Source organism: Mesoplodon bidens (assembly GCF_964165515.1).
Source record: "Mesoplodon bidens genome assembly, chromosome: 12".
Taxonomy (NCBI): domain Eukaryota; kingdom Metazoa; phylum Chordata; class Mammalia; order Artiodactyla; family Ziphiidae; genus Mesoplodon; species Mesoplodon bidens.
The window spans coordinates 11,612,304-11,640,220 of NC_138168.1; the positions used below are offsets into that span (position 1 = coordinate 11,612,304).

General features: G+C 43.8%; 1 protein-coding gene across 3 annotated transcripts in view; it reads right to left on the bottom strand.

Annotated features, from left to right (window-relative positions):
• The window catches only part of KCNQ5 (potassium voltage-gated channel subfamily Q member 5), a gene marked incomplete at its 5' end in the record, with an annotated part of 571,115 nt that overhangs the window by 95,022 nt on the left and 448,176 nt on the right, over positions 1-27,917 (bottom strand). For all 3 annotated transcript variants that reach the window (XM_081250514.1, XM_081250512.1, XM_081250513.1), the window contains 2 exons: positions 13,397-13,522; positions 13,787-13,962. In XM_081250514.1, coding sequence (XP_081106640.1) covers positions 13,397-13,522; positions 13,787-13,962 — 302 coding nt within the window. The remainder of the gene's footprint in view (positions 1-13,396; positions 13,523-13,786; positions 13,963-27,917) is intronic.

The following is a 27,917-nucleotide window of genomic DNA, read 5'->3' on the forward strand; positions in this document are numbered from 1 at the left end:
ATCAGTAATACAGAAATGGTAGCACTATGGATTCAGGACTGGATCAGCACACAAAACAATAGTTTATGTTACTTCAGGCTGCCCATTTATTTCTGTGGCGGGCATTTCCTGAAGGTCTGGTGTGTGCAAGGTATGTGTTTTGATTTGTAGTGGAACAAAAATGAGAGGTACGTAGTTCCTGTCCTGAGATATTTATGGCGTAAGAGGGGAGATATGTAACACACAAATCATTAAAAGGCAAAATAGGGCAAGACAGGTATTAGGATGAATGCACAAAATAATTTGCTGCTCAAATTCAAAGAGATTATTACCAGCTTGGGGTGTTGAAACAGCTTTGTTGGGAAGATGTCATCATACCCAGGCTTTGAAGGAGGGCTAATATTTTGAGAGGCAGAAATGATAGAGTGATCTAGGGAGGGGAAACAGGTGACCAGCTGCACAGCAGTGAAATAAACAGGGTGGGTTCTGGAACGTGTATTCAGTTGGGCCGGAGCACGGTGGGTCTGAAGAGGAGGCTAACCAGCTACGCTGAAGCTGGACCAGGGAGTGTCTTTGAAAAATGATCCCTGGGTCATGTCTCCCCGATGGTCAAGTGCCCCAGGGGCTGCCCATGTGCCTTAGAACAAAGCCCTGGCTCCGCTCCAGGACCAACGAGGTTCTGCCTGATGTGGCAGAATGATGGGGCAACTGAACCAGAACAGCGGGAATGGGACAGTACCGGGTGGAGAGTAAAGAGATGAGCTGAGGAAGTTCAAAAGAAGCGCGTCTGAGAGGAAGGGAAAGACGAAATCTACATGACTTGAAAGTTTCACCTGGGAAGATGATTGCCCCATAAATAGAAGTATGATAATGAGCAAGAGGAGGGTTTGGAGCAAAGAAGAGTGGCTTTCAAATGAGGGTTTTTAAACTATCAGTATGATGCTGATCTAGAAATGTCTGAGCAACGAATTAAGAAGGAGAGCTTGAGTCTTGAGAGAGATTGAGGTTGGCATGAAATGTGGGTTTTGGAATAGGAAACCGAGTGACTCTTTAAGCTCTGTGAAGAAATGAGGGGCCAAGGGCACCTCCTCAGGAGACACAGGCATGTAAGGGATGGAGGGGAAAGGAAAGTCAGAGGACAAGACAGTTTTTCAAAAGTAGGAGGACTAGGAATGGGTTATAGAAACGGAAACTCAATGAAGAGAGTTTCACAGAGGACCAGGTGAGCCCTGATGCCACAGGCTTAGGGAAAACAAGGAGAATGACTGAGAAAAGATGTGGACACAGAGACAGGGGTCACTGGTGATTTCTAACAGCAGCGGTTTGGGGCAGGTTGTCCTCCCCGGGCTCTGAAGGAGGGCCAATAAGTTGAGAGGCAGAAATGGTGGAAGACGAGGCACTCTGTGATGGAGACCCTCCGGAAGCGCTCGGCTCAGCTGGCCACCGCTCCCTAGCCCCTCTCCTCTCTCCTCGCTTCTGTGCTTCTCCTTTTACATCTTCGGCGGCTCCTTTTACGTGGCTCCTCCTACCCCAGCCCACCTCCAAATACTGGATTCTTAAGCTTTGCTTTTGGGTCTTTTTCTCTTTTAAAAATTCTGTTCTTCTCAAGACTTCCCTGGTGGCGCAGTGGTTGAGAATCCGTCTGCCGATGCAGGGGACATGGGTTCGAGCCCTGGTCCGGGAAGATCCCACCTGCCGCGGAGCAACTAAGCCCGTGCACCGCAACTACTGAGCCTGCACTCTAGAGCCCACGAGCCACAACTACTGAGACCGTGTGCCACAACTACTGAAGCCCACGTGCTGCTGCAAGTACTGCAGCCCGTGCACCTAGAGCCTGTGCTCCGCAACAAGAGAAGCCACCGCAATGAGAAGCCCGCGCACCGCAACGAAGACCCAACGCAGCCCAAAATAAGTAAATGAAATAAATAACTTTATAAAAAAATTCTATTCTTCTGTAATTTTCCTTTCCCCCTCTCCCCTCCTTTCTCTCTCTTCCCCAGCGACGTGAAATGCTCTCATGGGTATAAATACCATTTTTATGCTGAACAAACTGAGTTTCTACCTCCAGGCCAGGCCACTCTTTTGAGCTTTGGATTCACACATCCTCAGCAGGTATTCTGTTGGGATGCTGCACAGTCATTTAAATTGAACATGTCTAGGGACTTCCCTGGTGGCCCAGCAGTTAAGACTCCATGCTTCTGCTGCAGGGGGCGCGGGCTGGATCCCTGGTCGGGGAACTAGGATCCCTCATGCTGCACGGCCAAAAAACTAAATAAAGTAAAATAAAATAAAAGCAGGTGTTGTGAATTAAAGGATGTGAAACAAATAAAAAAATAAACTGAACATGTTTAAAACGGACATTGTATCATGCTAAACCCGCCGCTCCCCCAATGACACCCCCTCCTGGTCGAGAGCCCCACCGTCCACCGTGCTGCTCAGTCAGAAGCCTTGTGGCACTGCCACCGCTCCCTCCCCGCAGGTGTCTCTCTGAATACCTCAGCAGGTTCCGCTGCTTTGATCTCCCCAATCCCACTGCCTTCTCTCTGTCATCACGGCCACCACCGAAGACCGGGCTGCTAGAGCAGCCTCTTTTTTTTTTAGATGATAATGATTCCAGTTTTATTAAGGAATGGTTGACATACATCACTGTTTAAGGTGTGCGGCATGATGGTTTGATTGACACGTACTGTGAAATGACGACAACAGGGTTAGTGAACATCCGTCATCTCATAGAGATGCAGAGAAAGAAAAGAATGATGAGAACTTTTAGGCTTTACTCCCTTAGCTTTCCTGTATATCATATGGGAATGTCAACTACAGTCACCATGTGGTACTAACATCCCTGGTACTAGTTTATCTTAGAACTGGAAGTTGGTGCCTTTTGACCACCTTCCTCCACCCCCTGCCCCTCTCGTAACCACAAATGTCATCTCTTTCCGTGTTTTTTTTTGGTAAGTTTCCACATATAAGTGAGATCACACAGTGTCTGTCTTTGTCTGCCTTGTTTCACTTAACGCTCAAGGTCCATGCACGTGGTCGCAGACAACAGGGTTTCCTCGTCTTCATGGCTGAGTAGTGCCGCCGTGTATACACCACACCTGTCTGCACGCTCATCGCCGTGCACCGACGCTGCCCCCGTGTCCTGACTCATGCGCATCATAAGCCGCCGTCTCTCAGTTGCTCCTCCTGCTTTTGCTCTAGCCACTCTCACTTCCTTCTCTGCACACCTGCAAGGGCTATTATTTTCTTACTCCTCTCTAAAAACCCTTCAATGGCTATTCACCAAATTCAGAATAAATTCTAAGCTCCTAGCTACGGACCTTGTGACCTGGTCTCTGCCCAAGTCTCCAACGTCCCCCTGGTCCCCCCTTGCTCACTGCACTTTAACTACAGTGTCCTTTCAGCTCCTCCAACGGGCCAGGCTATCCTGCCACAGGGCCTTTGCACGCTCTGCTCCCTCAGCCCCCAGTCTCCCTGGGGCTCCTCATCCTTCAGGTGTTATCCAAAACACTCTGTCCCCAGAGAGGCCTACCCTGCCCACTGTCCACAGGCGGCCTCTGGCCTCTCTCTGTCCTGCTCGTTTCCTGTCAGCACTCATCATGAGGGGCAGTCTACTACTGCTCTACTTTCCTCTGGGGAGGGTCCTTATTTCCTCTACTAGAAGGAGGGACCGTGTCTTTACTCTGTTTTCTCTCTAACATCCAGCATGATGTTTGCCACCAGAGTAAGAGGAACGCAATAAATATTTAGTAAATAAATAAAGAATTCTTTCAAGAACACTGGCAACAGAGTGAGAAATATGGGGCCAGAACTCCCGGAAATCTCTGATGTGAGTGGGTGCTTTCTAGGGTGTGTTTGTGCCTGTCTGAAGAGAGGCCGAGGCTGAGGAGGGCAGGGGGGAGCTTTATGATGGGGGGTACCCGAGGAGGAGGGAACATAAGGTCAAGGACACGGTGGAGGGTTAGTCTTGGCAGTGTGAGAGGAGGGCAGGGCTGGAAAGCTCAGGCCAGTTCCCGTCAACAGTGAAGGAGAAGGAGGGTCACCTGTGGGGAGCAAAGGGCCTGGAACAGGAAAGGCCCAGGCTGTGAGGCTGTGAGGCTGTGCGAGGCAACTGGCAGTAGAACCCAGCAGCCAAGTGAATCAGATGCCACCAGCAGTATGGGTAGAGGATTCTCAAAGGAATTCCTTGAGATTGCAGAAGCAGCCTTCCTGGCTCCATTTTATTACAGGCTCCTGATTTTAATCTATTTATACCTGTTCTGCAAGACAGCTTAATCCTTTCCGGTAGTTTATTAATAATAATAAAGGGAAGGAGAAATGTCATGGTTTAGTCACAGCAATACTTTGCACTTCTCCGTCCGCTTTCCATTCCGATCACACATCTGAGCTGTTCTCCTTGTGGCTCAGTGCTCAGAGTGGGTTTTTTTTTTTTTTTTTTTTGCGGTACTTTGCCCTCTCACTGCTGTGGCCCCTCCTGTTGTGGAGCACAGGCTCCGGACGCGCAGGCTCAGCGGCCATGGCTCACGGGCCCAGCCACTCCGTGGCACGTGGGATCTTCCCGGACCAGGGCACGAACCCGTGTCCCCTGCATCGGCAGGCGGACTCTCAACCACTGTGTCACCAGGGAAGCCCCTACTCATTGACTTTTGACCATGGTGTTGACAGTATCACTGGAAAGGTCATGAAGTTTTGAATTTACTTTAAACAATTAAAAGATAAACTTTAAAAAGGTTCCAATATCTTTTTCAGTGCAGTTTCAGCAAAGTGATCCTTTCATTGAGCAAGAGGACGCATTGGTTGTCGCACTTTACGACTGGAGGTGGAAGCTGGCAGAGCCGCCTGACAGGGCAGATCAGGGTGCGGAGGGACAGGCCCACTTGGCCAGCTGCCCCAGCAGGCCGGCTCAGCGATGCCGTCGGTTCATGCTGTCTCTGCAGGTGGACGTGTACTGGACGATGGTGTGGCAGGTGGGAGCAGCTCAGATACAGCTTTGCCCTCCTGCCCCTGAGCTCAACTGCAGTCATGCAGGTGAGAAACGGCATTCTCTGAAAGTTGGTGGGTTGTGAACACTGGCATGAAGGTGTAATTGTGGTAGCAAAGTCAGAGGTCAGCTCGGCGCACCTTACTGGGTTCAACCATCAATTACTTCTTCCTCAGGAACGATGCTGCAGAACAAATACAAATTCGGGCCCAGGCTTTCCTGATTTTTTTTTTTTCCTTTAATGAGATGGCAGATGCTGTGCTCAGATTACAATCTAAACATTGGTTAGGCTACAGTTATTTGTTTGTTTCCAAGAGCAGAATTAATTTGAGACCAGGAGATATAAACTTTACCTTCTTTTCTTCAAGCAACAAATCAACAAACTTTTATTGGTCTGGTTTTGAGGATACAGTCATGAATAGTAGTTTATAGCTAATGCATTCATGTGAACAATTAAGAATATACTGTCTGTAGATTTCCACAGCACAGCATAATTTCCCCCTAAGGGGGTCCTTTTAAAAAAATTATTTTTTATTTTATTTATTTATTTTTTCTTCCAGTTTTATTGAGATATTATTGACACACAGCACTGTATACGTTCAAGGTGCACAGCATAATGCTCTGACTTGCACACATCGTGAAATGGTTATCACACTAAACTCAGTGACCACCCATCATCTCATACAGATACAACATTAAAGAAATGGAAAAATACTTTTATTGTTTTAAAATCTCTGAGGATTTATTCTGTTAACAACTTTCATACATAATGTACAGCAGTGTTCATTATACTTACTGTGTGGTACACCACATCCCTAGTACTTATAGCTGGAAGTTTGTACCTTTGACCATCTTCATCCAATCTCCCCTCTCCTGCACTCCCCACCCTCTGGTGACCACAAATCTGATCTCTTCTTCTATGAGTCTGTTTGTTTTTGAGGTTTAACTGACCTACAACACTATGCCAGTTCCTGTTACACAACATAGTGATTTGGTATTTCTATAACATTTCAAAATGATCCCCACAATATGTCTAGTTACGATGTCATCATACAAAGACATCACATAGTTACTGGCTATATTTCCCACACTGTACCTTTCACAACTGAAATTTGTACCTCTCCATCTCCCTCACCTGTTTCTTCCCTCTGCCTCCCCTCTGCCCTCTGGCAACCACCTGTTTGTTTTCTATATCTGTAATTCTGTTTCTGTTTTATGTTCGTTCATTTGTTTTGTTTTTCAGATTCCACATATAAGTGACATCATACAGTGTTTGTCTTTCTCTGTCTGACTTATTTCACTTGGCATAATGCCCTCTAGGTCCATCCATGTTGTTGCAAACGGCAAGATTTCATTCTTTTTATGGCTGAATAATATTCCATTGTATTTATGTACCACATCTTCTTTCTCCATTCATCCACTGATGGGCACTTAGGTTGCTTCCATAATTTGTAAATAACGCTGCTATGAACATGGGGTGCATATATCTTTTCCAATTAGTATTTTTGTTTTCTTTGGAGTGGAATTGCAGGACCAGTGGTAGTTCTAGTCTTAATGTTTTTTTTTTCTGTTTTCTTATTTATTTTCATTTTGGATGATCTGTCCATTGGTGTAAGTGAGGTGTTAAAGTCACTCACTATTATTGTGTCACTGTCGATTTCCTCTTTTATAGTTGTTAGCAGTTGCCTTACACATTGAGGTGCTCCTATGTTGGGTGCACCTATATTTATAATTGTTGTATCTTCTTCTTGGATTGATCCCTTGATCATTATGTAGTGTCCTTCCTTGTCTCTTGTAACATTCTTTATTTTAAAGTCTATTTTATCTGATATGAGTATTGCTACTCCAGCTTTCTTTTGATTTCCATTTGCATGGAATATGTTTTTCCATCCCCCCACTTTCAGTCTGTGTGTGTCCCTAGGTCTGAAGTGGGTCTCTTGTAGACAGCATATATATGGGTCTTGTTTTCGTATCCATTCAGCAAGCCTGTGCCTTTTGGTTGGAGCATTGAATCCATTCATGTTTAAGGTAATTATTGATATGTATGTTCCTATGACCATTTTCTTAATTGTTTTGGGTGTGTTTTTGTAGGTCCTTTTCTTCTCTTGTGTTTCCCACTTAGAGAAGTTCCTTTAGCATTTGTTGTCGAGGTGGTTTGGTGGTGCTGAATTCTCTTGGCTTTTGCTTGTCTGTAAAGCTTCTGATTTCTCCATCGAATCTGAATGAGATCCTTGCCGGGTAGAGTAATCTTGGTTGTAGGTTCGTCCCTTTTATCACTTTATCATGCCACTCCCTTCTGGCTTGTAGAGTTTCTGCTGAGAAATCAGCTGTTAACCTTATGGGAGTTCCCTTGTATGCTCTTTGTCATTTTTCCCTTGCTGCTTTCAATAATTTTTCTTCGTCTTTAATTTTTGCCAATTTGATTACTATGTGTCTCGGCATGTTTCTCCTTGGGTTTATCCTGTATGGGACTCTCTGTGCTTCCTGGACTTGGGTGGCTATTTCCTTTCCCATGTTAGGAAAGTTTTCTACTATAATCTCTTCAGATATTTTCTCATGTCCTTTCTCTCTCTCTTCTCCTTCTGGCACCCCTATGATGTGAATGTTGGTGTCCCAGAGGTCTCTTAGGCTGTCTTTATTTGTTTTCATTCTTTTTTCTTTATTCTGTTCCGTGGCAGTGAATTCCACCATTCTGTGTTCCAGGTCACTTATCCATTCTTCTGCCTCAGTTATTCTGCTATTGATCCCTTCTAGTGTAGTTTTCATTTCAGTTATTGTACTGTTCATCTCTGTTTGTTTGTTGTTTAATTCTTCTAGGTCTTTGTTGAACATTTCTTGCATCTTCTCGATCTTTGCCTCCATTGTTTTTCCGAGGTCCTGGATCATCTTCACTATCATTGTTCTGAATTCTTTTTCTGGAAGGTTGCCTATCTCCACTTCATTTAGTTGTTTTTCTGGGGTTTTATCTTGTTCCCTCATCTGGTACATTGCCCTCTGCCTTTTCATCTTGTCTATCTTTCTGTGAATGTGGTTTTTGTTCCACAGGCTGCAGGACTGTAGTTCTTCTTGCTTCTGCTGTCTGCTCCCTAGTCTTAATGGTTTTTTTTTTTTTTTTTTTTTTTTTGTGGTACGCAGGCCTCTCACTGTTGTGGCCTCTCCCATTGTGGAGCACAGGCTCCGGATGCACAGGCTCAGCGGCCATGGCTCACAGGCCCAGCCGCTCTGCGGCATGTGGGATCTTCCTGGACCGGGGCACGAACCTGTGTCCCCTGCACCAGCAGGCGGACTCTCAACCACTGCACCACCAGGGAAGCCCAGTCTTAATGTTTTTGAGGAACCTCTATACTGGTTTCCATAGTGGCTTCACCAATTTACCTTCCCACCAACAGTGCGTGAAGGTTCCTAAGGGGGTCCTTTAAGGGAAGAAGATTCATGTTGACAGTTGTCAACAATCTCCTTTCCCCTTCCCCCCTCCCCTCCCCTTCCCTTTTCCTCCTCTTTGCTCTTTTTCTCTTCTTTCGAGTCTCTTTTCTTCCCTTCTCTTCTCTTTGGGCCACTTCCTGAGCATACGGTTTCAGATAGTGGGTAGTTACAGAATCTGCACAGTCAATTTTGAAATTTGGTCACCTTGAACTAGTACATCAGAAAGATTTTTGATCTTCAAACATCAGAAACTCCGTGTTGGTGGCATCATAAAATTTGGGTTCTGCTGTGGCAGGGAGCTCAGGGCATTAGCATTCCATACTGTTCTTCCAGGACTGTGGTCAAGTATGTAGTAATAGTGGTGACTAACATCTGTCTAGTGCTTGATAAAGTACATTTACACGTCCTAATCTCATTTAATACACACAGCAACTTTGTCTTTGGCTACTAGTCTTTTCTCAGTTTTAGAGAGATATTAAAAATTGCTTAATATCACACCTCCAATAACAATGGGGTTGGAACCCTGGTCTCCTGACTATAATATGGTTTTTTTTTTTTCTCAATACAGCACGTGCTCAGTGCTTATGGAGTAATACTGAGCAAAAGTGTCCAGAGTCGAGTGTGCGGTGACAATTTTCAAGGAACAGACATCTTAGGAAAGAGTTCCCCACAGAGACTTATAACCAGTATACCCCATAAACGCCCTTAAGGTAGGCGTGGCACTTGGAGAGGTTATTGACCACTCAGCTGTTTTGGGGGGTAATGGCTGGGCTATGTGTGTCTCAGTTTTCACTTGGTCATTAATAATCTTGAATGGTTAGAAGTAAAGTAAGGCTTGGATACCATCGGGTAATGCATTGGTAGTAAGAAACACAACTTTAATTAATGGTACCAGCAGATACAGTTAATTCTCCAACTCAGATAAGTCAGAAAGCAACAGCTTCTACGAGGTGGCAGAAAACATTTTGTCCTGGTGAACCTGACGGAAGGAGGGTTGATTCTCGGAAGGGTAACAGATGTTATCAGTGACAAGGGTATCTTAGCTCTTTCCACAAATGTGCACCATTTCCTATTCTTAGACTTTGCAGGGGGATGAAACTCATGGCATATATTTGGGCTGCACAACCTGTTGAATGCAGAGCCTCCTATATTGATGCTTGGAGAAAGACTGTCAGGTTTTTAGCATGAATTCTGGGACTAGCTCTGGCCGACATCAAATCCTCTACATGCCTGAAGGAATCATCTCAGGCACAGGTCTGAGGTGGAGGCTGTATTTTTCAGATGCTTGCTCAAGAGTAGATTTATACCATCCGCTATTGTTTGCGTCTTTAAAAAAAACCTGTTGAACACTGTCTTCGTCACAGGAATAGTGGTAAATAGAAAGAGGACAAGCTGGCCTTCAAGAATAGGTCATTACCAGGAAAAATGACTTCAGGAGGATGGGATCGTAAGTTGTTTCAGCCAATCAAAAGGAAGAAAATAATAACAGGAAAGAAGGAGATCATAATAAAACATAACTGTGGGAAAACCTGTTTTTAAATTACTTCAGAAGAAACCCAAAGCAACTGGAAAGGAGGATAATAACAATAGGAAATAACGTTAAATGGAACTCCGCCCAGCAACCAGAAGGTCCTCCTGTCCCGGAGCCGCAGCCGGGGCCTCAGCCTCCCCTCTGCCCCCGCACGTCCACTGTCATCAACGCCTCTTCAGTTGCTCCTTCAGAAGCCAGAACATCTTTTCATCGAAACCCCAGTTCCCACGCCCCTTCTGCGCTTAAGCCGTGGGTGTGCCAGGAAGGTACCGCTCTGTGTTCCTTGGCTGTAGCGGTTCTCCCACTTCACATCCACGGCAGCCCCATCTGTGGTTGGGTACCTGCCATGCGCTTAGGACCGGCCCTTTGCATGGATTATCCCACTTACTCAGTGGGCTGAGTACTGTTGTTCGCGAGTATGGAATTGTTTTCAGGTATCAAAGTTCTCTGAATTGTTATTGGCTCTGAGCAGTGCTGATGGCACTACGTGTTCGTCCTGCAGTTGGTTTGGGTACGGCCCTCAGCACCTTATTAATGGAAGGGGTTTCGTATTTAATATTTAGAATTCACTGGGACACTGGATCCATAGCCTACAAATGGCATTTTATACTTAATGTCGATACTTCGGACATTTTTTTTTTTTTAAAGAAATGAGGATTTCCTTTTTTTTTTCACCAAAGCCTAGCAATAAGAAACACTCCAGTTCAGGATGCTTTCATTTCCCTATGTATTCTGGATACTTCCGTAGTTAGCAAGGTGTCCATTACATGCAACATGGACAATTTTATCTTTATTTTTATTTTTTTAACATCTTTATTGGAGTATAATTGCTTTGCACTGCTGTGTTAGTTTCTGTTGTATAACAAAGTGAATCAGCTATACGTATACATACATCCCCATATCTCCTCCCTCTTGCGTCTCCCTCCCACCCTCCCTATCCCACCCCTCCAGGCGGTCACAGAGCACCGAGCTGATCTCCCTGTGCTATGCAGCTGCTTCCCACTAGCTAGCTATTCTACATTTGGTAGTGTATACATGTCCATGCCACTCTCTCACTTCGAACATGGACAATTTTAACTAAAAAGTATCCAGACATAGATTTCATTAAGGTCTTCATTAACACATAATAAAAGGTATAGTCAGTATTTTAAATTTGTTTTACTTCACACTGGAGACCTAGTATGTTCTTATAAGGAATAGAACTAATAAGTTCTCTTGTTTGCTTTTTGTGACTTCACACGATTTCATGAATGAGTCAGTTAATATCAACAAACCCACTGTGGACAAACAAGGCCTTTTTTATTCCTAGAAGCTCAACACCTTAGAAAATTTTTACCCTTGCATTCAAGGCTAGATTTTTTTTTTTCTTTAAAGAGGCATAATTAGGCCATTCAAAGATCCTGTTAAGTACAGGTTAAACTTCAGTCAAATAGCACTACTGGAATGAAATCAATGAATAGATGTTGCTTTTCCCTGAAACGAACAGAGATGACCTTAGGAAACCTGCTACATGTGTTGTTCTGGCAAAAGAAACAAGCTGGTGACTAAGTGAGAGGCACATTCAGAGCTTCCCACACACTGTTCAACACACAGTGCAGTGATTCTGATTAGTAGGAAGGAGAAAGGAAGACGGAAGGCCAGAAGGCCAGAGAGCTGCCAGGTGGACCCACCAACAGATGCACCTCAGAGAAGGGGCTTCTGAGTGTCCCGTCACTCACGCACGTTAGAATTATCACAGAGGCGCAAAATCTAAATTTCAATTCAAATCGCTGCTTTGAAGCCTGAGATGATCAGTTGTCTTCCCCTTGCTGGCTAGAAAAGCCTCCTGTTTGCTCAGTTTACACAGTCTATCCCACCGCGAGTCACAGATTTTCATTTGTTCTCTACACATAAGAAGTGTTTTAAGAATGTCAGATGACTGCTCTCTTCTGGGTTTTCCACTTTCCTCCTTTCAAAGTGGCCATTATTGCTTGTGGGGTAGGGGAAGGAGTTGGAAACCAAATTGTTAAACCAACAGAATGCTTTGTTATCAGTGGCACAATCTTGGAGACATTTAACTCTGATAATTTAAGGAAAAAAAATCTTAATCTTCAGATGAATATATTTTTGATTTTTATTCATATTATTGCTGCTATGCAACCCATAAACATACCAAGTTCTGCTTACTACAGGCCCTGACGAGGTATCCATGTCCTTGACAAGAGTTCTAGTTCTCACTGATGAGCTTCTGACAAATAGCAGAACAATGCAACAATTGGGAACTTCAATCTGTGCTCCACAAAGCAAACCGGCAAACAAACTTACCGATGTTTAAATCACAGTTTAAGAAGATGACAGATTTTTATTTTGGCAACAATCTAGCACTCAAGAAATACTGCCGATGATTTATAAGAGAACAAATTTGTTGGACCAAAGAGACAGGGAAAGTCTTCAAACAACTATAACTGCTCTTGTATTTTCACCCTTTTGGAATGTTTTAAGGAATAGAATTTTAAAAAATGTAGTTTACACATTGCATAAAGCACTCCTTTATCCTATGACATTCTTAATAGGGTACACGTTTCATCGACTGTTTTATAGATTCTTCACACTGTCAAGACAATTTTTGCTTTGATGGAAAACTATGTGTTGTTTAGAGTACACTCGTCCAGGTTCTCAGTTCCTGCTCTTATGGGGAGCACTCTGCACCTTTCAGGCCTTTGAGCTATTTTAGGAGCACAGAAGTTGTAGCAGCAATGCAAAGTAATTCTTGTCTATGGACGTGTAAGTACATTCTGTCTGGTGCGGGTTCCTCTGACTTTCCTCTTTCACTGTGGAAGAAGCCAGGTGTGCCTCTGTTTGCACATTCATTTGAATACTTAAAAGTTTACATAAAATCTTGGGGACATGTTTATTTTCTACCTGTATGAGAGTCGTGATTTTACTTTTATTTGTCTGGAAAACTATCCTTTAACCACAATATAAAGGAAAAAGAGGTTTATGAGTGGAAAGTTTTGAAATTCAGGGCCTATAGTCTCTGATCTGATAGATGGTGAGCACTCTTCTCTTTTTCCCTTTTTGTACCATAATTTTACTCTTCTTTCATTCAGCTAGTATCCCTTTTTTGTTTTAAACCTCAGATAAACTTTTTGATGAGTGGCAAAACAATGCAACCATTTGTACTTTAAAGCTGTGCTCCACAAAGTTAAAACGAACAAGCCCATGAACATTTTAATCACGGTTAAAAAATTACTTGTCTTTACTTTGGCAACAGTCTAGCATGCAAGAAATACTACTGATGGTTTGTAAGAGAACTTAACTTTGTTGGAATTAACGGGGAAACTCTTCAGAGTTTATACTTAATTATAAGTGCTGTACATTTTCACTTAACTCCCTTTTGGAAGTTCATAGTTTTACTGAGACCACTCATGGGAATCCCTACACTACATTCAAAGGAAACATCTCACAACATCCAATGAATAAAAGCAGATCCTTATACTCACCGTGCCCCACCAGAGTGCGTCCGCGTATGTAGAGAATTCCTTATTGGCATCCTTTTCCACCAGGTAGACAAGGAAAGACGAAAAAATCAGAACCAAAAATCCTATGTACCAAGCTGTAATTAATTCCTAGATATAAAAGGAATGAGAGATTTTTAGAGGTGAAAAATCTTTGAAAAAGGAAAAATATATATATATGCATGATTCCATGTGTTTGACTACTGCTTGGATATTTATGATGACTTTCACATAATCCACTACACCTTGTGTCCCACATTGCTTTAGCCAATTACTGAAAAGATTAAGTCTGCTTTCGATGGGTTTAGTAAATATCACGGCAGCAAGGGAAGAAGTTAAGAACACCCTGCCCGCACCTGGGCGAGGGCCCCCCACCTTGCTGTGCGCGTAGACCACGGAGCCCAGCAGCTTCCAGGTGCCGCCGCGCCTGTCCATGCGCACCATGCGCAGGATCTGCAGGAAGCGCAGGCTGCGCAGCGCCGACGTGGCGAAGATGTTACCCTGAGTTTTGGCAGAAACTACTGCTATGGAGGCGATGAGGACGATGGTATCTGAAAGAAACAGGGCGAAGCAGCCGTAAGCAGCACGACCAGGAGGTTTTAGTTTCCAAAACAGGATTTCAGAAAGGGTCCCTTTGACCTGTTCGGGGCCCAGGGAACTGCTCTTGAGCCCCAGGCCGGCGCGCACCACGCGGGCTCTGTGATCGCCGAGGAGGGGAAGGCGGAGGACGTGGCCTCCTGCGCCTGCTGCCCCGGGTCTGACCCTCGGCCGTTCTCTGCTTTAGCCACACAGGTTTGGACCGCTCGCCGTTTAACCTTCAAAGGCCTGGACACCGCCTTCGGAAGGTCCGGTGCTCCAGAGGGCTCCGGGCTGGCACAGCGTCCCCAAGGCAGTCCTGGCGGCACGGGTGGTCCTGCCTGTAGGAAGGGGCTTCTGCCTCTGCCTCTGCCCCGGCACCGCGGCCTGCTGGCTGATGCCACAGAGGGTACATAGCCTGTCCAGATGCGAAAGGGCTACTTCGCATAATCATGTCTCCTGTTTTCTCACCGAAGAAGCTGGTAGCTCCGTTCTGCAGAAACTTCACTTGTGTTGTGGGGTCTGCACCTCTACAGCCTCTCAGACAAAGGCCCTAAGTGAGCGGACTGCGGTAAGCGTTCTGCTCCGCGTGCTCTGTACGGTGCCAGCCAGTTCTGGGTAAGTTCTGTACACAAGTCAATTAACATTCCATTTGTTACAACAGAGGAGGTGATCACACACACTATGCACTGCATGGGAAGGGATATTTAATGTGTGACATATTGACATCTGGCTGAAATCATATCTGCCCTTTTGTCAGCTAAAAAGAGCAGCTAAGGAGAGCACAGAAAAGATGAATGACTTAATCGCTGCAAGGGTGAATATCTGAGTGAGGGGAGGGAGGCTTTGAAGTGGGAGAGGTGAAGTGGGGTGAATGGCTTCCAGTGGAGACTCTACAGTAGGTCTGCGTGACCTCATCATCCTCAGTAGGATGTCCTTCCTGCTGAGAGCGGGCTGTGCGTGGCCAGGTGGCCACGCTCCAAAGAAGAGCTCCACCTCAGGGGCTTGCAGTTACTGATGGTTCTGGGAGCCTCAGGGGTACGTGCTGTGTGAATGTGTACCCTTTGTCCAGCCCAGTAGTGCCTGCATTCAGGAAGGCCTGGCCCCTGGTGTGTACTGAGAGCGTCCTTAGACTCACTCTCCTGGTGCCCTTTTGGGTCAGGACCTGGAGAGGGTCAGGGGTTGGCAGGACGTGGGTCAGCCAAAGGGAATCCTCCAGTTGGATCTGCACGCTGCGGGAGCTTGTGGCTGGGTGCACAGCCAGCCACAAATGCATCCTTTTCACTCGCTCCATAGCTGTCGGAGGTGAGAAGGAACTACATACGCTGATACGGACATCAAAGGCATTAAGGGACTGAAGTCAGTTGCAAAGCAGTATGTACAATGTACTCTTATTTAATACAACATGTTTTATACACCTAGGAAAGACATGCGAGAACAGACACAGAATATTACTATGAATTCTCTCTGGGGTAGAGAGTTGTGGTGAGTATGTGGATAAAGGGACTTAGCACTTTCTAAGTTATTAATTTTGGTAATGTTGGAGTTTTATAACAGTGAAAATGTCTTTTGAAATCAGGAAAAAACTTTAAAAATGTGAAAACATCTCTTGGTTTTCATCATCTGGAGGGACATACTTCCAAGACAAGTGGTCTGCAGACAAAGAGACACTCCTTACATGGCCCTGATGGATATACATTTTGCTTCTATTTCTCACTGTAGGCCTGCTTCCTCACAAGTGTATACAAAGGAAAGAAAAAGGTACAATACCCTATTGACCATGTTAAAATATTAGAAAAAATTGAAATAAGTAAATGACCAGTAGGGGTGCAGAAAGCACAGACTTAAAATTTACTTTGTGCCAGGGACTTCCTTTAGTTCTAGGTTTTTACAAATGTTATATTATTTTAATTCTTATGACACCCGTGTTGGTTAGGTATTCTACAGATGAAAAAAGCGAGACACAAAAAACATATTGTCTTAGTTTTAAAAAATCAGCTATAGGCCTGTTACACTACAGCACAAAAAGTATGCTATAAAGTCAATTCATTAGAGAAGACCTAGAAAAAGTAAAAGGAACCCTGTAGGTTTGAGAGAGTTTCAAAAATTATGCACACAGTGAGTCATAATCTAAAGGTTTTAAGTCACAAAATATGTAAAGGTAACCAGAGATTAGATTTAATACGCTCATTTTAATTCAGATCAGAAAGAGTTCAATGAAATGAAGTCATAAATGAGCAACCAAATGGCACACAATGAATGCACCCACAAAAATGTTTCTTGTTGGATTACAGTCATCCACTGGAATTTTGCTGTCAGTACCACGGAGATATTTCCCAGGTTAATATTTTAGAAGTTATGAGTACTCTTGACTTTCATTTTTATTTATGTATTTATTATTTTTGTAGACCATTACTTAGCAGAATGGAGGTTCCACAAGGTTGGATACTTGTATCCGAAGTATCTAGAACAGTGCCTGAAACGTGGTAGGCACTCAATAAATGTTGATAGAATAAACTTAGGTTAATAAACATTTAAAAGTAGCTTGAGCTTTGTTCTCTTACTGTATCAGTGGTTTAATAACTGGAACGTCAATCTAAAATACCTGTAAGTTAATCAAACCAGCACAGAATTCTACAGCAATATAATAATTCACAGTTGTCAGCTACTGATGTATATAAAAAGCAAATCTCCCTAAGATTTACCTTTTATGACAGTGGGCAGCCGTGGTCTTTAAAGATGGCATCATGGGAGACCCCTGAACTGCTGCCCTCCCACAGACACACCAAATGAACAGCTACACACGCAGTAATTCCCTCTGCAGGAAGTCCAGAAACTAGCCAAGGGGCTCCTACGCACTGGGAGAATGAGAAAATGCTCACATCAAAACAGCAGGAGAGGCTGAGACGTACTCGCCATAAACCCCACTCCTAGCACACAGCAGGGACCTCCAACTCCCAGCTTTTCCCTGTGAGGCTAAGGGTCTGAACCCCATTTTTAGCGCCCCAATTTTTAAGACTCCCACCAGAGGGATGGCCCCCCAAACACCTAGCTCTGAAAGCTGTGGGGCTTGCATCCGTGAGCCCCACATACTACAGCAAACACAGAAGCAGGTATTAGCAGGCGTGAGCACTGGGCCTCCGCTCACCCACTGCCCGTGTCCAGGCAGAAATGCCTGTCTCCCCGACCTTTCCTGAAAGGGTTCTATTTGCGTACTTTAAAAGCTGCCACCTGCCAGTCAGGCCTCTAACTTTTAGCATCCAACTAGGGAGTGACTGCAGTTCTCTCCTGAGACCACAGAAGCCGGTGGACGCCTCCCCTGGCCTCTCCCTCTGGCCTGCTCCAGTTTGCCAGTATCTCCCTCAGGAAGCTTTTATACACATCTGGTGCCCCAGCTTTTGAGGCTGCTGCTTGATAGAAGAACCCCTGAATCACCTGGCTCTGACAGCCAGTGGGGCTTTCATTCAGGAATCCCATAGGCCTGTAGCAAAGAAAGAAGTTCATAATGGGTTGCGGACCCCATAGCCCCCTCCCCTACTCCATGGCCGTATAACTGGGCCCAGTACAGAGGGGACAGGTGAAATGCCCACCTCCCAGTTTCTCCTTGGATGGGGCCTAATGACACACTTTCCCCACTGCTCCTAGGGTTCAGCTTCCAACTGGCCTGTATCTAGGAGCTGACTGTGACCCTCCTCCTGGGACACTGATCAGTCTGGGCACATATTCAACCACTGGGAGCCACTAAAAACAGGGAAAGTGATTAGACAATCACATAGGTTTTAGAGACAATGAGAAGCAAGGCTAGGCTGACTGATGATGTTCATCTCCTACACAAGATCAGTCTGTCAAGACTGGGGTAGGTGGCTGTTTATCTAACACACAGAAACCCCCACAAAGAGTCAAGGAAAATAAAGAAACAAAATAATATGTTCCAAACAAAAGAACAAGATAAACTACCAGAAACAGATCTTAATGAAACAGAAAACCTAGAAGAAATAGTTAAATTACTAGAAACATACAACCTACCAGGCTAAATCAGGAAGAAATAGAAAAGCTGAACAGACCAGTTACTAATAAAGAGATAGAATCAGTAATCAAAAACCTCCTAACAAACAAAAAGGTCCAGGACCAGAAGGCTTCACTGGTGAATTATACCAACATTTAAAGAATAAGTACCAATCCTTCTCAAACTCTTCCATAAAAAGAACAGAAGAGGAGGAAACACTTCCAAACTCATTTTATGAGGTCAGCATTACCCTGATATCAAAACCAGATAAGGACACCGCAAGAAAATTAAAGTACGTATGCCTGATGAATGTAGATGTAAAAGTCCTTAATGAAGTCCTAGCAAACTGAATTCAACAGTACATTAAATGGATCATTCACCATGATCAAGTAGGATTTATTCCAGGGACGCAAGGATGGTTCAACATCTGCAAATCAATCAATGTGATACACCACATTAACAAAAGGAAGGATAAAAATTACACGATCATCTCAATAGATGTAGAAAAAGCACTTGACAAACTACACACACATTCATGATAACAACTCTCAACAAAGTGGATATAGAGGGAATGCACCTCAACGTAATAAAGGCCACAAAACAAGCCCATAGGTAACATCATACTCAGTGGTAAAAAACTGAAAACTTTCCCTTTAGGATCAGGAACAAATTAAAGATGCCCACTCTTGCCAATTTTATTCACCTTAGTATTGGAAGTCCTAGCCAGAGCAATTAGGCAAGAAGGAGAAATAAAAGTCATACAAATCAGAAAGGAAGAAATAAAACTGTCACTATTTGCAGATGACATATTATATATAGAATACCCTAAAGACTCCACCAAAAAACTGTTGGAAATAATAAATGAATTAAGCAAAGTTGCAGGACACAAAATAAATATTCAAAAATCAATTGTGTTTCTATATACTAACAACAATCTATCAGAAAGAGATATTAAGGAAAAAAATCCCATTTACAATAGCATCAAAAAGAATAAAATATTTAGGAAGGAGTTTGATCAAGGAGGTGAAAGATCTGTTTGGTGAAAACTATAAAACATTGATGAAAGAAAGTGAAGAAGACACTAATAAATGGAAAGGTATTCTATGCTGATGGATTGGAAGAATTTTGTTAAATATTGTTAAAATGTCCATACTACCCAAAGCAATATACAGATTCAGTGCAATCTCTATCAAATTCCAGTGCTGTTTTTCACAGAAATAGAACAAACAGTCCCAAACTCGTATGGAATCACAAAGACCCTGAATAGCCAAAACAATCTTGAGAAGGAAGAACAAAACTAGAAACATCACACATTCTTATTTCAAATTATATTACAAAGTTATACTAATCAAAACAGTATGATATTGGCATAAAAACAGACACCCAGGTCAATGGAACAGAATAGAGAGCCCAGAAATAAACCCACACATATATGGTGAATTAATTAATGAGAAAGGAGCCAAGAATATACAATGGGGAAAGGACAGTCTCTTCAATAAACGGTGTTGGGAAAACTGGACAGTCACATGCAAGAGAATGAAACTGGACCACTATCTTACACCACTCACGATAATTAACTCAAAATGGATTAAAGACAAATGTAACACCTGAAACTATAAAACTCCTAGAAGAACATGGGGGTAAGCTTCTTGACATTTGCCTTGGCAATGATTTTTTGGATTTGACACCAAAAGCAAAGGCAAGAAAAGCAAAAATTAACAAGTGAAACTATAGCAAACTGAAAATCTTCTGTACAGCAAAGGAAACCATCAACAAAATGAAAAGGCAATGAAAGAGAGAAAATATTTTCAAATCACACAGCTGAGAAGGAGTTAATATCCAAAATATACAAATAACTAATACAATTCAATAGTAAAAAAGAAAAGCAAACCCAAAACCCCAAACAATCAAATTAAAAATCAGGCAGTGGATCTGCATAGACATCCTCCCAAAGATGACATACAAATGGCCAATGTGTATTGAAAAGGTGCTCAATATCACTAATCATTAGGGAATGCAAATCAAAACCTCATACCTGTTAAAATGCTATATCAGAAAGGCAGGAGATAAATGTTGGTGAGGATGTGGAGAAATGGGAACCCTCTGGCACTGTTGGTGGGAATGTAAATTGGTGCAGCCACTTTGGAAATCAGTATGGATGTTCCTCAAAAAATTAAAAATAGAACTATCACAGGACCCAGCAATCCTATTTCTGGGTGTATATCCAAAGATAATTAAAACAGGATCTTGAAAGATGTCTGCACATCCGTGTTCACTGCAGCATTATTCTCAATAGCCAAGATATGGAAACAACCTAAATGTCCATCAATGAATGGATGAATGGGTAAAGAAGAGCTATCTATCTATCTACCTACCTATCTATCTGTCGAAATATTGTACATCCATGAGAAAGAAGGAAATCCTAATGTCTGCAAAAACATGGATGGACCTCGAGGGCATTAAGCTAAGTGAAATAAGCCAGATAGAGAAAGACAGATACTGTATATCACTCATATGTGGAATCTAAAAAAGTAAAACTCATAGAAACAGAGACTAGAATCATGTTTACCAGGGTGTAGGGGGTGGGGAGAAATGGGGAGATGTTGGTGAAAGATTGTAAACTTCCAGTTATAAGATGAATAAGTTCTGGGGAACCTAATGTACAGCATGGTGATTATAGTTAATAATACTGTATTATATATTTGAAAGTTGCTAAGAGAGTGAATCTTAAATATTTTCACCACAAAAAAGAAATGGTAATTACGCGACGTGATGGAGTTGTTATCTCACAATCATTTTGCTATATGTAAGTGTATCAAATCGATAGATTGTACACAAACTTACATCACGTTTTTGTCAAGTACATTTCAATAAAGTTGGGGAAAAACTGGGTAGAACAGCTTAAGCTGCTCTAGTAACAATTTAACTAATAACAATTAGTTATTTGTCCAAAATGTTTTTTGCAACATAGGAGCATTTGTTTTAAGTGAAGACAGCACCTTTTAGTACAATGTAGGAATTACAGGTAGCCCTCAAGGCTCATTGGCTTCAGATTCATTTGTTCATCTGTTCGTGTATGAAGAAGTTAATTGAGGGTCAAGCACTGTATTAGACACTTGCATTAGAAATGAATATTCATTCATCCATCTGATCATCAATCTATTGCAAATGTTTATCAAGTCCCTACTGTGTACCAGGCACTGTGCCAAATGCTTTACGCGCAACAGTGGTTGTCAGTGGGGACAATTTTGCCTCCCAGGGGCATTTGGCAACGTCTGGAGACATATTTGGTTGTCACAACTGGGAAGGGGGTTGCTGCTGGCATCTAGTGGTGGAGGCCAGGGTTGCTTCAAAACATCCTACAATGCCGGGAACAGCCCTCTGAACAAAGAAGTACCAGTCCCCAGTGTTAGCAGTGCCAAGACTGGGAAACCCTGAGGTCCATCATTTCATTTAGTCCCCCCAACAGCCCTATGAGGGAGACAGTATCACTCCTATCTCCTCCTTACAAAGGAAGAACTGAGGCTTGCGGGGGTCAACTAGCCAAGCACAACACCTACAAGCGGCTGAGCTGGCCCTTACCTGACTCCAAAGCTGTGCCCTTAAGAGTTATGGTGCCCCATTCCTTGGATAAAGAAAATCTAGAGTGACATGGGTTGGGGGGTAGGGGTGGCGGGGAGGGTGAAAGGGGTAGGCTGCAAAAGCAGGTGGAAACTAAAGCAAGAATAAATTGTTAGGATAAAGCATTCACAAAAGAAAGAAGTGCAGGGAGAATAAAGCAGAAATAAAATGGCACCAAAACAGATGGTAGCTTTGTGGATACATCCAGAGACAGTGGGGCGAGAGAAAGAAACAGAACTGCTAACAAACAAGGACGAGCTCCAAGCTGCATGAAGAAAAAAAAGGTGTAATCTGGAGCTCTTAAATGCCCCTCCCAACGGAAACAGTGGGGGAACAAGTCAGGAAGCAGTGAAGAAATAGTTACTGGTTACAGGCAGCCCATTAGAGACGTGGAATATAGGCTTATAAGGGATTAGGAAGTAGGCTCACATATCCACTGAGTCACTTAGAATGACTTATGGATGAATTCTTGAGACTCGAGGAGACTGCAAAGATTTGAATGAAGTAAATACTGTAGAGATATTTAAGACACGTAGAGCGTGTATGAGGTTATTATTAGACCCCTCTGGAACCTGGCTCCAGGATTAGTCAGCAAAATCAATACAAATTGATCACCCTGGATGCTGAGTAAAAGGGATCAGTCACTGAAATACTGAAAAGCCCTCATTATAAGGTGGATTCATATCCAAGGTTACCCCATCACGGACCTAAGATTGGGTTAAAGCAGGGTCAATTGTACATCTGAACTTGGCGGGCTGTGTTTTGTTGCTACAATTACGTGACACAATGCATCTATCAGAAAGTATATTTTAGTATGCTTGGCCTAATTTAAAACCATAAAGGGAAGAACTAAATCACATGGATTAAACAAAGCATAGTTGAACACCTTTTTTTTTTTTTTTTTTTTTTTTTTTGTGGTACGCGGGCCTCCCACTGCTGTGGCCTCTCCCGTTGCGGAGCACAGGCTCCGGACGCGCAGGCCCAGCGGCCATGGCTCACGGGCCCAGCCGCTCCGCAGCATGTGGGATCCTCCCGGACCAGGTCACGAACCCACGTCCCCTGCATCGGCAGGCGGACTCCTAACCACTGCACCTCCAGGGAAGCCCTGAACACTTTTATACTAGTAATTGTTAGGAGAGATAAGTTTTCTAGAGGTGAACCACAAAGGGGGTACATCTTGACATCTAGAAACTGTCTGGAGACTTTAGGTTTTAAGAATTTTTGTAAATTATGTTAGAGTCTCGGAAAGATTCCCCTAATAGCTAACATAAATTTCCCTCTTACACTTTAAGGTTTTAAGCATTTTTGTAAATTATGTTAGAGTCTCAGAAAGATTCCCCTAATAGCTAACATAAATTTCCCTCTTGCACTTTAAGGTCATTTCATCTTGTTGCCTCTGGGCAAAACAGAAGTGCAACAATTACTACATTCCTGGTGATTCTACCCTTCTCCCACCACCATTTTTGTTCTAATTCCTTGAGCTCTTTTCAGTGACTTCACTATAAGCTAAAATTTGGATAATTTCAATGAAATAGCTGTTTTAAAATTATAAAAGTAATAGCTGCTATAAAATATCAAAACTTTAGACATATGTATAAGAAGTAATTTATTTAATTAGCTAATTCTTTACTAAGGAGGTGTAAGTTCTTCAATTTTTGCTATTAAAATGATGCTGAAATGAATAGTCTTGTACACAAATTTTTCTTTTTTTTTTTTTTGGTACGCGGGCCTCTCACTGCTGTGGCCTCTCCCGTTGTGGAGCACAGGCTCCGGACGCGCAGGCTCAGTGGCCATGGCTCACGGGCCCAGCCACTCCGCGGCATGTGGGATCTTCCCGGACCGGGACACGAACCCGTGTCCCCTGCATCGGCGGGCGGACTCTCAACCACTGCGCCACCAGGGAAGCCCTACACAAATTTTTGTAGGTATTCTCTTTAGGGATACATTCCTGGAGACTGGATTGCTGGGTTGACGGCTGGCATGTTTTGAGTTTTGATATCAAAGTGCCCCCCAAATGATGGTACCAATGATCACTAACAATGTATGAAAGTACTTCTCTCTCCTTGCTAATAAAAAGCAATGCTAATAAAATAACGATAGTAATAATAATAGCTAAAATTTACTGTTTACTGTGTAATACTGTTCTAAGCATTTTCAAGTATTCCATGGAATATTATAAATTTGTAATCTTTGCCAATATGATAGACAAAACCTCACTTTTTTTTTTAAAGAGATTCATGTCATGAAGAAGTCATAGAAGGCAAGTCATCAAGAAGGACTTTGCCCAAGATTATAAAACTACTTTCCTAGATTCTGTCTGGTATATTTAGCTGCTCTTTTAGTTAACATATGTACTCTGTTTGGCATGTTCTTTTTGGCAACGGTAGCTAGCTGTCCTGCACAGATGCATGCTTCTCTTCTGAGGCACAGAACTACCCCTGGGAAGGGGCTGCCTACCAGGGACGTCATTTCCCAGGTCTGCTCGCCTCTGGGTGGGGGGATGTGGAAGGTGAGTGGAGATGGTGTGTGCCTCTTCCGGGCTGAGGGGAAGCAGATGGCCTTAGGGGCTGTCTTTTCCCATCTGCCAGCTCATGTGGGCCTTCAGGATGTCCTTAGGGGCCAGATGCTGAAGATGGCGGGGCCCTGGCAGCCGGGACCCGAGTGACCGCAGGCAGCAGGGCTTCTACCACACACCCCGGCCCCAGCAAGAAGCACCTTCATTGGATTATCACGCAAGGAAGAAATGAACTTCTATTTTGAGAAGTTACTGGAATTTGAGGATTTGTATGTTATAACAATTAGCATTACTCTAACTGAGACATCTTTAACTTTTATGAAATTTATGTTTATCTCTCTGGTGAAGTAGAGAACTAATCTTACTTTTTATCCTATGTGATAGCCAGTTTTTCCAATACCACCTAAATAAAAAGCCGATTCTTTTCCAAATGTTTCCATATACTCATGGAGAGGTCTGTTTCTAGATTCTTTCTGTTCTATTGCCTATGCCTCATCAGTATGACACTAGATATTAGATAGGGTAATATCCCTTCAATGTTACTTCTTTGTAAAAAAAATTATGAATTATTCTAAACCTATTTATTTCTCCAGGTAAATTTCAGAATAAATGTACCAGTTAAAACCCCAGCATCCTGATACAGACTGCACGTTCGATTTTAGGTGAGCATCTTCTGTACTGCTTCCCTCATCTCACATCCAGCGAGCTGTGTACTTCTGCTGCTTCTGCTCCAAGTATCTCCCCTCTCTCCCTCCTCCCACTGGTCCCGTGTCCCCTAGCTCAGGGCGAGGCTCCCTCTCTCCCAGCCACGCCACAGACTCTGAACAGCTCTTCTCACTCTTGTCTTTGCTTTCTCTAAACTCTTTTGTATTTTTTTGTCAGATTAAAATGTTAAAGTGATGACATTACTTCTCTGATCAAAAAAAGTTTTTTCTTTTTTTTCCCACTACTTAGAACAAACATCAAATTCTGCTTCCCAGCTTCAAAGTGCTATACAGAATGCTGCTCTGTCTGCAAAGCCGCTCCCTCTCCCCGTGTGGCCACCTCTCAGCTGCTGCTAGGGCTCAGCCCAGGTGCCAACTTGTCAAGGAGGCTGCCTTCACGCACTGGTGCCCGGGGCTCTGGGTGCACTCCTGTCACTCTTACGACTGTGAGTACCATCTGCTTGCCTGCCGGTCTCTCCCAGGAACTGTAAGACACCGAAGGCAGGCAAAGCACTTATTTTTCCTTGTAACCTCAGTGCCTGCTCAGTACTTGTCATAGTAAGATGTCAATGATGATCTGATGGGTTATTTGCTTATAGTGAGCACAGAAATAGGATAACATTTTATAATTTCAAGAGTCTTAGAAACAATACAGTTAAAGAGCCATCATTTTGCAGTTGAGAAGCACGAATATACAAAATATATACAAGTTAAAAATATGTTTAAAAAGACCTTCAAGATGGCGGAGGGGTAAAACGTGGAGATCACCTTCCTCCACACAGATACATCAGAAATACATCTACATGTGGAACAACGCCTACAGAACACCTACTGAACGCTGGTAAAAGACCTCAGACTTCCCAAAAGGCAAGAAACTCCCCACGTACCTGGGTAGGGCAAAAGAAAAAAGAAAAAAGAGAGACAAAAGGATAGGGATGGGACCTGCACCAGTGGGAGGGAGCCGTGAAGGAGGAAAGGTTTCCACACACTAGGAGCCCCTTCGCGGGGGGAGACTGCGGGTGGTGGAAGGGGGAGCTTCGGAGCCATGGAGGAGAGCACAGCCACAGGGGTGCGGAGGGCAAAGCAGAGAGATTCTCGCACAGAGGATCGCTGCCGACCGGCACTCACCAGCCCGAGAGGCTTCTCTGCTCGCCCGCCGGGGTGGGCGGGGCTGGGAGCTGAAGCAAGGGCTTTGGTCAGAGCACAGGGAGAGGACTGGGGCTGGTGGCGTGAACACAGCCTGAAGGGGTTAGTGCGCCACGGCTGGCTGGGAGGGAGTCCGGGAAAAAGTCTGGAGCTGCTGAAGAGGCAAGAGACTTTTTCTTCCCTCTTTGTTTCCTGGTGCGCGAGGAGAGGGGATTAAGAACGCTGCTTAAAGGAGCCCCAGAGATGGGCGTGAGACGCTCAGGCTGCTGCTGCCGCCACCAAGAAGCCTGTGTGCGAGCACAGGTCACTGTCCACGCCCCCTTTCCGGGGAGACTGTGCAGCCCGCCACTGCCGGGGTCCCAGGATCCAGGGACGGCTTCCCCGGGAGAGCGCACGGCGCGCCTCGGGCTGGTGCAACGTCATGCCGGCCTCTGCCGCCGCAGGCTCGCCCCGCACTCCATGCCCCTCCCTCCCCCCCGGCCTGAGTGAGCCAGAGTCCCCGAAGCAGCTGCTCCTTTAACCCCGTCCTGTCTGGGCGAAGAAAAGATGCCCTCCGGTGACCTACACGCAGAAGTGGGGCCAAATCCAAAGCTGAAACCCGGGAGCTGTGCGAACAAGAAGAGAAGGGGAAATCTCTCCAAATGCCTCTGGAGCAGTGGATTAAATTTCCACAATCAACTTGATGTACCCTGCATCAGTGGAATACCTGAAAAGAGAACGAATCATCCCAAATTGAGGAGGTGGACTTTGGGAGCAACTGTAGACTTGGGGTTAGCTTTCTGCATATACTTTGTTTCTGGTTTTATGTTTATCTTAGTTTAGTATCTAGAGTTTATTATCATTGGTAGGTTTGTTTATTGATTTGGTTGCTCTCTTCTTTTTTTAAAATTTATAGATATATATATATTTTTCCTTTTTCTCTTGGTCAGGGTATATGTGTATCCGTCTTTGTATGATTTTGCCTGTTTAGCTTTGCTTTTACTATTTGTCCCAGAGTTCTGTCTGTCCCTTTTTCATTACTATTTAACTTTTAAATTTTTAATAATTTTTTTATTTTAATAACTTTATTTCCCTCCCTCCCTCCCTGCCTTCCTTCCTTCCTTCCTCCCTCCCTCCCTTCTTTCTTCCTTTATTTCATTTTTTCTCCCTTTTCTTCTGAGCCATGTGGCCAACAGGGTCTTGGTGCTCTGGCGGGGTGTCAGGCCTTTGCCTCTGAGGTGGGGGAGCCGAGTTCAGAACACTGGTCCACCAGACACCTCCCGGGTCCACATAATAGCAAATGGCAAAAGCTCTCCCAGAGATCTCCATCTCAACGCTAAGACCCAGCTCCACTCAATGATCAGCAAACTCTAGTGTTGGACACCCTATGCCAAACAACTAGCAAGACACAAACACAACCACTCCCATTAGCAGAGAGGCTGCCTAAAATCATAATAAGGTCACAGACACCCCAAAACACACCACCGGATGTGGTCCTACCCACCAGAAAGACAAGACCCAACCTCATCCACCAGAAAGCAGGCACTAGTCCCCTCCACCAGGAAGCCTACACAACCCACTGAACCAACCTTAGCCACTGGGGGCAGACACCAAAAACAATGGGAACTACGAACCTGTAGCCTACGAAAAGGAGACCCCAAACACAGTAAGATAAGCAAAATGAGAAGACAGAAAAACACACAGCAGGTGAAGGAGCAAGATAAAAACCCACCAGACCTAACAAATGAAGAGGAAACAGGCAGTCTACCTGAAAAAGAATTCAGAGTAATGATAGTAAAGGTGAACCAAAATCTTGGAAATAGAATGGAGAAAATAAACATTTATCAAGGAACTAGAAGAACTAAAGAGCAAACAAACAATGATGAACAACACAATAAATGAAATTAAAAATTCTCTAGTAGGAATCAATAGCAGAATAACTGAGGCAGAAGAACAGAT